General features: G+C 37.9%; 1 protein-coding gene across 1 annotated transcript in view; it reads left to right on the top strand.

The window, feature by feature from the left end:
- Positions 1-13,615, top strand: part of CFAP44 (cilia and flagella associated protein 44) — a 135,711-nt gene that overhangs the window by 85,305 nt on the left and 36,791 nt on the right. Inside the window, exon 25 of the mRNA XM_039256627.1 lies at positions 5,084-5,261. Coding sequence (XP_039112558.1) covers positions 5,084-5,261 — 178 coding nt within the window. The remainder of the gene's footprint in view (positions 1-5,083; positions 5,262-13,615) is intronic.

The raw sequence follows: 13,615 nt of genomic DNA, 5'->3' as shown, positions 1-13,615 counted from the left end.
ATTCAGTAAAGTCACAGGATACAAAATCAGTGTACAGAAATCTGTTGCATTTCTATATACCAATTATAAAGCAGCAGAAAAAGAACTCAAGGAATTAGTCCCATTCACAACTGCACTAAAACTATAAGATACCTAGGAATAACCTAACCAAAGAGGTAAAATATCTGTACTCTGAAAACTAAAAACATTGATGAAAGAAACTGAAGATGACACAAAGATATGGAAAAACATTCCATGCTTATGGATTGGTAGAATAAATATTGTTAACATGTCACACACCCAAAGCAGTCTACACATTTAATGCGATCCCTACCAAAATACCACTAGCATTTTTCACAGAGCTAGAACAAACAATCCTAAAGTTTGTGTGGAAACACAAAAGACCCTGAATAGGCGAAACAATCCTGAAAAAAGAAAAGCAGAGCTGAAGGCATCACAATTCCAGACTTCAAGTTTTTTACAAAGCTGTATTGATCAAGACAGTAGGGTACTGGCACAAAAACAGACATACAGATAAATAGAACAGAATAAAAAACCCAGAAATGAAACCACAGCTATATGGCCAATTAACCTTCAACAAAGCAAAGTTCCCTTTGTTACTGTGTTTTCATCTCTCTTGCTGTTCTCTGTGTGGTGTATATTTTTTGTTATGGAGAAGCTACTCAGTTCTCAGTTCTTCTTCAGAAGGAATTGCTTTAAAAGTAAGTATAGATTTGGTGTGTCTGTGGAAGAGTTGAGTTCAAGGTCTTTCTATATTGCCATCTTGAACTACATTAGCCTGGCCTGAGCTGTTGTCTCTCAGACCTTTGTGGTTGAGCAAGGAATCAAAAATCATATGATCATCTCAATAGACGGAGAAAAAGCATTTAACAAAATTCAACATCTACTCATGATAAAAATTCTCATTAAACTTGATATAGCAGAAACATACCTCAGCAAAATAAAGGCCCCAATATGACAAGCTGACAGCTAACATCATATTCAATGGTGAAAAGCAGAAAGCTTCCCCGCTGAAATCAGGAGCAAAGATATTCACTCTTGCCACTTGTTTTCAATATAGTGGTATAAGTCCTAGCTAGAATAGTTAGGACAAAACAAATAGATAAATAAAAAGTAAAAATAAAATAAATCCAATTGGGAAGGAAGAAGTACATCTGTCTATTTGCAGATAACATATTTTATATATATGTATATAAAATATATCCTATATATCCTAAAGACTCCACCAAAATATTATTAGAACTAATAAATGAATTCAGTAAAGTGGCAAGATACAATAAATATACAAAAATCAGTTGTGCTTCTACATACTACCAATGAACTATCAGAGAAATTAGGAAAACAATCTGATCATAATAGCATCAAAAAGAATAAAATACATAGGAATAAATTTAACAAAGGAGATGAAATATCTGTACACTTTGATAAAAGAAATTAAGAAGACATCAATAAAAGTGAAATATCTTAATATTGTTAAAATGTCTATACTATCCAAAAGAATTTATAGCTTCAGCAATCACTATCAAAATTCCAATGGCATTTTCAGAGAAATAGTAAAAGAAATCCTAAAAAATTGCATGGAACCACAAAAGACCCTAAATAGCTAAAGCCATTTTGAGAAATAAAAACAAAGTTAGAGATACACTTCTTGACTTCAAACTATATTACAGAGCTATAGCAATCAAAACAGTATGGCATAGCATAAAAAGACATCCAATTAATGAAAATGAATAGAGACTAGAAATAAACCCATTCAATTTAAGACAAGGGGCCAAGAATATATAATGGGGAAAGGACAGTCTCTCCAGTAAATGGAGTTGGGAGAACTGAATTGCCACATACAAAAGAATGACACTGGACCAGTATCTCTCATCATACATGAAAATTAATGCAAAAGAATTAACAACTTGAATGTAAGACTCAAAACCATAAAACTCCTGGAAAAAGACCTGGGTGGTAAGACCCTCAACATTGGTCTTGGCAATGACTTTTTAGGTTTGACACCAAAAGCAAAGGCAACAAAAATGAAAATAAATAAGTGCAACTACATCAAACTAAAAAGTTTCTGTACAAGAGCACCTGGGTGGCTCAGTTGGTTAAACGTCTGACTTCGGCTCAGGTCATGATTCACAGTTTGTGAGTTTAAGCTGCCTGTCAGGCTCTGTGCTGACAGCTCAGAGCCTGGAGCCTGCTTCGTATTCTGTGTCTTCCTATCTCTGCCCTCCCTCCCTTGCTCATGCTCTGTTTCTCTCAAAAATAAACATTAAACAATTAAAAAAAAAAACTTTTGTACAGTAAAGGTGGCCATCAAAAAAAATGAAAGGGCAACTTAGGGAATATATTCACAATCATATATGTGATAAGGGGTTAATATCCAAAATATATGGAGAAGCCTTACAACTTAATAGCAAAAAACCCAAAAACACAACAAAAACAACAACAACAACAACAAAACCCAAACAGATTTAAATGTGGGCAGAGAACCTAGGTGGACCGTTTTCAAAGGAGACCTACAAAAGGCCATCAGGTACATGAAAAGGTGTGGAACATCACTAATCATCAGGGAAATGCAAATCAAAATCACAATATCACCTCACACCTGTTTAATACCTATCACCAAAAGGTAAGAGATAAGTATTGGCAAAAATGTGGAGAAAAGGAAACCTTGTGCAGTGCTGATGAGAACATAAATTGGTGCAGCCACTATGGAAAACAGTACGGCATTTTCTTTAAAAATCAAAAATAAGACTACCATATAGAGCCCAGCAATCTCATTTCTGGGTATACAGCCAAAGAAAATGAAAATGGGACTTAGAAGAGATATCTGCACTACCATGTTTATTGCAGCCTTAACAACAATAGTTGAGAAATAGAAACAACCTAAGTCTCCATTAGTGGTTGAATAAAGAAGTTATGGTACTATATATGATGGAGTACTATTCAGCCTTAAAAAGAGAAAAATGCTTCCATTTGCAATGATACAAATGGACTTTGAGGGCATATACTAAGTGAAATAAGTCAGAGGAAAATAAATACTGTGTGATCTTCCTTATATGTTGAATATAACAAATCTGAACTCATTAAGACAGGACAGATTGGTGACTGCTAGAGGTAGGCAGTTGGGGATAGAGAAATGGGTGAAGGTGGTCAAATGGTACAAACATCCAGTTATAAATAGATAAGGTCTGGAGATGTAGTATACAATATGATGACTGTAGTTAACAATATTGTATATTTGAAAGTTACTAAGAAGGTAGGTCTTAAAAGGCCTCATCACAAAGGATGGCTCAGTCAGCTAAGTGTCCAACTTTGGCTCGGGTCATGACCTCACAGTTACTGAGTTCAACCCTTGAGTTGGGCTCAGCTTGGAGCCTGCAGATGTTTTGGATTCTGTGTCTCCCTCTCTCTATGCCGCTCCTGGGCTCATGCTCTGTTGCTCTCTCTCTCTCTCTCTCTCTCTCTCTCAAAAATAATAAAAACATTAAAAGTTCTCATCACAAGAGAAAAAATTGTAACTGTGTGGATCAATGTTAACTAAATTTATTGTGACAGACATTTTGTAATAGATACATGTATGAAATCATTATATTGTACACCCTAAACTAATATAATATTATGTGCCAATCATGTCTTAATAAACAGGAAAATAGGCTTTTGATATTTTCCAAGAATATATATTGCTGGATTTGGTTTGCTGGTATTTTGTTAGAGACTTTTGTATCTTTCTAAATGAAGAATATTTGTCTCTAGTTTTAGTGTTATGTAATATCTTTTCTGGTTTGTTATCAGGGTAATACTAGTTTCAGAAAATAAGATGAGAAGTTTTCCTTCTTTATTTTCTGGAAGACTTTGTGTGGGCTTCATAGTATTTATTTCTTAAATTTTTTTTTTTTTTATTTCTTAAATATTTGATAGAACTTATCAGTGAAGCCATCTAGACATGGACTATTCTTTGAGAGAAGTTTATAAATACAAATTCCAATTTTTCATTGTTATAGTGCTACTCAGATTTTGTATTTCCTCTTGGGTCAATTTAGGTAATTTGTGTCTTTTAAGGAATTTGTGAATTTCATCTAGGTTATCAAATTTATTGGCGTAAAATAGTTCATACTCTTGCCTTAGTTTCTGTAGTATCTGTTTCCCCCTGTTTTATTCTTGATATCATGAATTTGTATTGTCTTTGTCTTGACAATTCCAGCCAAAGATTTATCAATTTTATTAATCTCTTCAAGGAACTAACTTTTGGTTATAGACTTTTTAGGAATAGTGCTTGTCAGCTTTCTATGTCATTGATTTCTCTGTTCTATGTCATTTCCTTTATTCTAATTAATTTGGGTTTAGTTAATTATTTTCTTCTTAAAGTTTAAGCTGTAAGCTTTGATCTTATACATTTCTTCTTTTCTACTTATAAACATTTACAGTTTAAATTGAGGTATGAATTTAAAGTATAAATGAAACTGAGCTTTGTTTCCTAAGTTCTGCTGTATCTTTATCATTATTCATTCCAAAATATTTTCTAATATCCCTGTTATTTCTTGTTGATTGAGGTTTATTTTTAAGTATGCTGTTTAATTTCCAAATATTCACAGGTTTAAAAATATTTTTGATTTCTAATTTAACATTTTGCAATCATAGAAAATAGTTTGCATGATTTAAGTTCTTATAAATTTACTGGGAGTTGTAGTTAACAACCATTCTGTTTTTTCACTTTCAGTACAGTGGTCAATAAATTACATGAGATATTCAACACTTTATTGTAAAATGGCCTTTGTATTTGATAATTTTGCCCAAATGTAGGCTGATGTTTAAGGTGGGCTAGGCTAGACTATGTTAAGTAGGTTAGGTATATTGAATACATTTTCATTGTATGATATTTTCAATTATTGCTACATAACCCTGTCGTAAGCTGTGGAAAGTCTGTAGTCATTAACTTAAAAAAAATGCTTGGGCTCTGTGGACAATAGTAGTACCACACACTCAGAATTATACTTTTGCTTTATGACTGAATTTGATTATATACATATAGTAGACAAACTGAAGTTTATTGTTACATTTGTGGCTGGGTTGCCTATTTTTCTGATAGGTACAAGAGTAAACCTCTGGATGACTATGAAGATCCCAAAGATGTCCAAGCCATCAAAGAGGCCCAGGTGTATATGGGAGACTTCAATCTGAAGACAGCCCCAGACTATAAGATACCTGAGCACATGAGAGTAAATGCTGCCAAGAAGGAAGAGGAACTGGGACACCTAGATTCCATGGTACTTCTTACCCACTGCCTTCATGACAAGGAGCGGCACACTGAGTTTTTAGTGGTTTTCTGTTCTGAAAGCACCCATTTCACTAGCTGGCTTACAGGAATATATAGTCATAGAAATTTAGAACTGAAAAAGGTCTTCGTGATTATTTAGAATAATGCCCCCTTTTTACAAATGAGGACACTGAGGCCCAGAGAGGACCAGAGATTTGTCTGTGACTATTTAGTTAAAATGGCAGAACCAGCCTTCAAGTTAATTACTTGATTCAATATATTTCATGGGTGAAAGCTCTATAGTTTAGAGACTTTGAATTTCTGAAATTCAAACATGTCCATGTGGATATAGTTTTTGGCTGCTATAGGCTGCCGAAGACTTAGGGGAAAAGGAGATTGTTCAGCCTTCTCTTTTTTTTCCTAGGATTTAAAAACATTTTAGGTGTCTCAATAATAACCTATTAACATACTCCCTTTTAAAATTTTTATCTACATTCTGCCAAACTGCTTCCAATTATCCTGATTTCTCATTCCCATTTTCTTACCAAAATCTCCTTTCCCTGTCATGGTAATTTTTTAATTTGGACTGGCAAGTGACTTTTCACACTTAGAGACTCAGGAAGTATCTGAGCTACTATTTTGAGGAGAATTTGGTACATGGCCACCTACTATAGCCATGCAGTTTGAACATTACAAGACATCCCATTGGAGAGAATGCCAATCTTAACACAGATCTAGCATATTAGAGTATTTTATAATTTTCTGACAAGTGGCAGTAAAGTGTCTTCAGGGAAAAAAAGTCTTTTCAGTTTCACTGAAGATGCTATATGTACCAGAAGTACAAGGATCCTGGTATGGCAAATCATATCCATAAATAAATTTTCATAACTCATAACTATAGTTTTCTGTTTAAACAGACATTTTGAACATTTTCCTAGTGGCCATTCTGGTTGTTTTTCTAGCTGTTCATCCAAGGTAATTCTGTTTCATCTATCATATACCATCCATCATCATAGAGAAATGTTTTTGAGCACAATTCAGTTATCCAAGCTGAAATTTCATAGTCTAGCTAAAGATGATGGACAGTTATGATGTCTTGAACTGAACTGCATTACACTGAAATCCATTTTATTAAAAAAAAAACAAAACCGGCAGCATAAATTAATGTAGAGCACACTGTTCTACAAGTCCCAAGATCAGAGTTCTGTTCCCATCTCTTCCACTTAATAGCCACGTAAACTTTGCTAGTCATGTGCATGTCCCTAAGCCTCAGTTATATTGTCTGTTAAAAGGGTAATGATACCAATTAACAACCATAAAACATATCTAGTCTGCCTCATAAAGTTCATGTGATGGTCAAAGTCAATAAATGGTCATTACTGTCATGGCTAAATTAAAAATTACTAACTTCAAAGTTTTTTTCAAATAACATGTGTCTGTGGCCAATATTTTGGAAATATATTTGGAAATACCTGTGGCCAATATTTAGGTATGTGTGGTATTTGGAAAACTAAAAAAATGTTGGCATGTATAACGCTTTCCTCAAAGAGGTGAGCCTTAGAGTCATCAGTCTGGCTTAGATTTGTTCTTTTAAGCTTCATTCTTAGTCCTTCAGGTGCTTTAAAGTGGTCCACCATTCACAGAAGTGCTGGATTCTGAGTTTTACTTTAATGCTATAAAGATTTGTTCTTAAGTATGTAAAAAAAAATCTCCTCTATTTCATTATAGTGTTCTTGGTTCATAGGTAGTAATTATACAGGCAAGTTTTCTAAGACTACCTGGAAAAGTGCCTTTTCTTTTTGAAATATAACATTCAGTGTTATATTAGTTTCAGGTAAACAATATGATGCTTCATCAAATGTGTACATTACTCAGCGCTCACCACAATACGTATAGTCACCAGCTGTTACTAAATAATGTTACTACAATCTTACTATATTCCCTATGCTGTACTTTTCATTTATGTGACTTATTTATTTTTTTACTAGAAGTTTGTACCTCTTAATCCTTTTATCTATTTCACTCATTTCCCCACTCCACCTCTGGCAACCACCAGTTTGTTCTTTGTAGTTAAGAGTCTGGGTTTTTTTAAAACATTTTTGGCAAGATGGCGGAGAAGTAGGGAGCTCCGTACTTGCACTCGCGCCCATGCCTCACACGGAAAAGATCTGAAGCCATAGGAAACCTTATGAAACCCAAGAGCTTGGGAGAAAAAGGACGCAGAATCCACTGAGAAAGGCTTCTAACGTGAGTGCGAACTGGGGAAGATAAAATCGGGCTGGGATCGGAGACTCCAGGGACGGGACGATCCCCCTCTGCAGGAGTGAGAGGGGAAAGAGAGAGAGTCTGAAACAGAAAAACCTCCGCTCTGGGGGAAAAACCTCCGCTCGGGCATATAAAGACCTTGCCCACAAAATACCTGCGGGCCAGGTCCCCACGCTCCAACTCGCCCCGAGGGGAGGCGCTCATGGACTGGTTCTTTGTGCGGGCTCCTGGCTGGCGGGGAGAAGCTGCGCGCCTGCCGCCATTGCCCTCCTGGCGGGCTTGGACCCCTGGAGGAGCCGCGCGCAGGCACCGGGCGTCCGCGCTCCTGGCTGGCTGGAGCTCTAGAGGGAAGGCAAAGAGCTAAAAACTGGGAGATTTGCCCGCGAGTTCGTGTTTTGGGTGCCGAGACACAGAGGGACCTGGTTTTCCTCACTCCAGCGGGCTTGGCGCACCCGGCAGGCAAGGCCCCGCCCCGCCCCGCCCAGGCCCCCCAGCCTGACCCGGAGGAGAAGGGAGCAGCGGCTTCTGGCTCCACCCCCAGAGCTAGGCAGGAGGCTTGGAACTGCCCTGAAGGGATCGCCTGCGGCAAATTCAGCGGGGCACTTGGACTGGGATTTGGAGGCTGGGACTGGCCCAGGTTGAAGAGCACAACAAACTTTGGCTGCACCCCTGGCCCTGGAAGTTGACACGCCCAAAAAAGGGAGGTGCAGCGCTTGGTTCAAGAAGGGACTGGAGCACCGTCTCTCTCCTCCCCCCAACCGCCGAGGCAGAGCTCCCGCCTGAGGCATTGCATCCCGCCACGCCCATCCCTGCCTGAGAGGTGCCCTCCTCCCTTTTTTTTTTTTTTTCTTTTTTCTTCCTTTCTTTTTTTCCCCAGAACACTGACCTGATTAACTCTGGTCACCGGCTTGCTTAAACAGTCACATTTAGTCCATTCTGTAGATGTAAATTCTACACCTTCCGACCTTTTCATCTCTTTCTCTCAGGAGTAATTAGACTATGTAGTTTCTCTGGGTAACACCAGCGTCCTTCTCTCACCTACCCAACCACATTCCACCCTTTAACTCTTTGTAAAAAGCTTCTTATCCCTTCTGCCTGTTCATTCTATTTCCAATTTTGCCACATCCCCATCCTGTCTTCTCTCTCTGTCTCCATGCTCTTCAGCCAGCACTGCATACACCCGGCTATTTAATTGTAGCTGGGAAATCCGGTTATATGCTATAAACCGTTCTTTGTCCATTGGTATTCTTTTTTCCTTTATTCCTTTTGACCTTTTTATGTATTTTTTTAATTTCTATTATTCGCCCTCCCTCCTCCATCTTTTAACTTTTTCGCTTTCCCTCTTGGTTTGCATGTTAGTCGGGTTTGTCTGTGTGTTTGTGTGCTCCTGCTCCCTGTGTGTTTGTCAGTCTGTTTTCTTCTCCAGGGCTACCTCAAGAAACAAGCCAAAGTACACATGGTGGAGAGTCCCAAATATCACTACAAGTAGGAAAACAAAATAACCAAGGTCTCAACAGGAGACACCAAGAGATACCATTCAAAAAACACTCTCTGAAAGGATAGGCCCTGGACAGTCAAAGAGTCTTCTTGGATACAGCAGCTCTCACAGGTGCAGAGAGCATAACAGGTCTTTAAAACTAACAAGAGCCAGAAAGCTAACTAAAATGACAAAATGAAAAAGCTCTCCTCCAAAGAAATTCCAAGAAGAATTGACAGCTAATGAACTGCTCAAAACAGATATCAGCAGCATCACTGAACAAGATTTTAGAATAATAATCATAAAATTAATAGCTGGGCTTGAAAAAAGCATAGGGGACATCAAGGAAACTATGACTACAGACAAAATGGAGAATAAAAATAGGCATGAAGAATTAAAAAATGGGATAAATGAGATACATAATAAATTAGAGGCCTCCAATGCATGGATTGAAGAGGCAGAAAGGAGAATAAGTGATTTAGAAGACACCATTATAGAAAAACAAGAAGCTGACAAAAAAAGAGACAAACTGATCCAGGAACAGGAAAGAAGAATTCGAGAGCTCAGCAACACGGTCAATGCAACAATATCCATATCATAGGAATCCCAGAAGAGGAAGACAGGGGGAAAGGTGCTGAAGGAGTCCTGGAATAAGTTATAGCAGAGAACTTCCCCAACCTGGGAAAGAAGTAAACGTTGAAATACAAGAGGCTCAGAGGACTCCCCTCAGACGTAATTTGAATCGACCTTCTGCAAGGCGTATCATAGTAAAAATGGCAAAATATAAGGACAAAGAGAAAATTTTGAAAGCAGCTATGGAGAAAAGGGCCCTAACATACAAACGCAAACCTATCAGAGTGGTGACAGACTTATCTACTCAAACTTGGCAGGCCAGAAAGGAATGGCAGGAGATCTTCAATGTGATGAACAGTAAAAATATGCAACCAAGAATCCTCTATCCAGCAAGCCTGTCATTCAAAATAGAAGGAGAGATAAAATTCTTTCCAAATAAACAGAAATTGAGAGAACTTGTCACCACTAAGCCAGCCCTACAAGAAATCCTGAGGGGGACGCTCTGAAGGAAATGTTGCAAGGAACAAAGATACCAGAGACAACACCACAAACATGAACCCCACAAAGGACACAAAGACTCTAAACCCATATATCTCAATAATAACACTGAATGTAAATGGGCTGAATGCTCCAATCAAAAGACATAGGGCAGCAGAATGGATAAAAAAACAAAATCCATCTATATGCTGTCTACAAGAAACTCATTTTAGACTGGAAGATACCTTCAGATTAAAAGCAGGGGATGGAGAAATATATATCATGCTACTGGAAATCAAAAGAAAGCCAGAGTAGCTATACTTATATCAGACAAACTGGACTTTAAATTAAAGACAACAACAAGAGATGAAGAAGGGCATTACATAATAATTACAGGGTCTATCCATCAGGAAGAACTAACAATCATAAATGTCTATGCACCGAATATGGGAGCACCTAAATATTTATTTATTTATTTATTTTATTATTTTTTTTTATTTTTTTTCCATGTTAATTTTATTTTATTTTATTTTATTTTCTTACAAATAGTTTATTGTCAAATTAGTTTCCACATAATACTCAGTGCTCATCCCCAAAGTGCCCTCCTCCATGCCCATCCCCCCTCCCCCCCACATCCATCAGTCCTCAGTTTTTGTCAGCATTCAAGAGTCTCTCATGGTTTGCCTCTCTCCCTTTCCCCCACCATTTCCGCCCTTCTTCTCCCCCTTGTTCCTCCGTCAAGTTCCTCCTAATCCTCCTATACGTGCACACATATGATATTTGTCCTTCTCTGCCTGACTTATTTCGCTCAGCATAACACCCTCAAGGTCCATCCATGTTGCTACACATGGCCAGATTTCATTGTTTCTCATTGCCATGTAGTATTCCATGGTATAGATAAACCACATCTTCTTGATCCATTCATCTGTTGATGGACACTTAGGCTCTTTCCATGTTTTAGCTATTGTGGAGAGTGCTGCTATGAACATTGGGGTACATGTGCTCCTATGCCTCAGCATTTCTGTATCCCTTGGGTAAATTCCTAGCAGTGCTATTGCTGGGTCATAGGGGAGTTCTATTGTTAGTTTCCTGAGGAACCTCCACACTGTTTTCCAGAGGGGCTGTACCCGTTTACATTCCCACCAACAGTGTAGGAGGGTGCCCATTTCTCCACATCCTCGCCAGCATCTCGAGTTCTCTGATTAGGAGCACCTAAATATTTAAAACAATTACAAACAAAAACAAGCTTCTAGATAAGAATGTGCTAATAGCAGGGGACTTCAATACTCCGCTTACAGCAATGGATAGGTCAACCAGACAGAAAATCACTAAAGAAATAATGGACTTGAAAGACACGTTGGACCAGATGGATCTGACGGATATATTTAGAACTTTACATCCTGAGGCCAGGGAATTTACTTTCTTCTCAAGGGCGCATGGCACATTCTCCAAGATAGATCACATACTGTGACATAAAGCAGCCCTCAATAAATGTAAAAGAATAGAGATCATACCATGCACACTGTCAGATCACAATGCTTTGAAACTTGAAATCAAACACAGGAAGAAGTCTGGAAAACCTCCAAAAACATGGAGGTTAAAGAACACCCTTCTAAAGAATGAATGGGCCAATCAGGCAATTAGAGATGAAAAAATATATGGAAACAAATGAAAATGAAAATACAACAATTCAAACTCTATGGGATGCGGCAAAGGCAGTCCTAAGAGCAAAGTACATTGCTCTCCAGGCCTATTTCAAGAGATTAGAAAAAGCGCAAGTCCAAAATCTAACAGCTCACCTAAAGGAAATAGAGGCAGAGCAACAAGAACTCCCTAAACCCAGTAGAAGAAGAGAAATAGTAAAAGTCAGAGCAGAAATAAACAACATAGACACCAAAGAAACAATTGAATGGATCAATGAAACCAAGAGTTGGTTCTTTGAAAAAATAAACAAAATTGACAAACCTCTAGCCAGGCTTCTCAAAAAGAAAAGACAGAGCACCCAAATAGACAAAGTCATGAATGAAAATGGATTTATTACAACCAACCCCTCAGAAATACAGGCAATTATCAGGGAATACTATGAAAAATTATATGCCAACAAATTGGACAACTTAGAAGAAATGGACAAATCCTAAACGCCCACCCACTACCAAAATTCACATGGGAAGAGATAAGAAATCTGAACAGACCCATAACTAGTGAGGAAATCAAATCAGTGATCAAAAATCTCCCAACAAATAAGAGTCCAGGACCTGATGGCTTCCCTGGGGAATTCTACCAGACGTTTAAAACAAAACTAATACCAATTTTTCTCAAGCTATTCCAAAAAATAGAAACTGAAGGAGAACTCCCAGACTCATTTTATGAAGCCAGCAGCACTCTGATTCCCAAGCCAGACAGAGATCCAGCTGAAAACGAGAACTACAGGCCAATATCCTCGATGAATACGGATGCAAAAATCCTCAACAATATACTTGCAGCTCGAATCCAACAGCACATAAAAAGAATTATCCACCAAGATCAAGTGGGATTCATTATGGGTTACAGGGCTGGTTCAACATTTGCAAATCAATCAATGTGATACATCACATCAATAAAAGAAAAGATAAAAACCATATGATCCTGTCGATAGATGCAGAAAAAGCATTTGACAAAATACAGCATCCCTTCTTAATAAAGACTATAGAGAAAGTTGGGATAGAAGGAACCTACTTAAACATCATAAAAGCCATCTATGAGAAGCCCTCAGCTAACAGCATCCTCAACAGGGAAAAACTGAGAGCTTTTCTTCTGAGATCAGGAACATGACAGTGATGTCCACTCTCACCACTGTTGTTTAACATAGGGCTGGAAGTCCTAGCATCAGCCATCAGACAACAAAAGGAAATCAAAGGCATCAGAATTGGCCAAGAAGAAGTCAAACTTTCACTTTTCGCAGATGACATGATACTCTACATCAAAAACCCGACAGACTCCACCAGAAGCCTACTGGAACTGATCCAAGAATTCAGCCAAGTTGCAGGGTACAAAATGAACGTACAGAAATCGGTTGCATTTTTATACACCAACAATGAAGCAACAGAAAGAGAAATCAAGAAGCTGATCCCATTCACAATTGCACAAAAAACCATAAAATACCTAGGAATAAACCTAACCATGGAAACAAGAGATCTATATGATGAAAACTATAGAAAACTTATGAAGGAAATTGAAGAAGACACAAAGAAATGGAAAAAGAATCCATGCTCATGGATAGGAAGAATAAATATAGTTAAAATGTCATTACCACACAAAGCATTCTACACATTCAATGCAATCCCAATCAAAATTGCACCAGCATACTTCTCAAAACTAGAGCAAACTATCCTAAAATTTGTATGGAACCACAAAAGACCCCGAATAGCCAAAGCAATACTGAAAAAAAAAAAAACCAAAATGGGAGGTATCACCATCCCAGACTTTAGCCTCTACTACAAAGCTGTCATCATCAAGACAGTATGGTATTGGCACAAAAACAGACACATAAACCAATGGAACAGAATTGAGAACTCAGAAGTGGACCCAAAAGT

Source organism: Hyaena hyaena, unplaced genomic scaffold (assembly GCF_003009895.1).
Source record: "Hyaena hyaena isolate Hyena2069 unplaced genomic scaffold, ASM300989v1 scaffold_582, whole genome shotgun sequence".
In the NCBI taxonomy this organism is placed as follows: domain Eukaryota; kingdom Metazoa; phylum Chordata; class Mammalia; order Carnivora; family Hyaenidae; genus Hyaena; species Hyaena hyaena.
The sequence above is the reverse complement of the archived record's forward strand: the minus strand, read 5'-3'. Positions and strand labels throughout refer to the sequence as shown.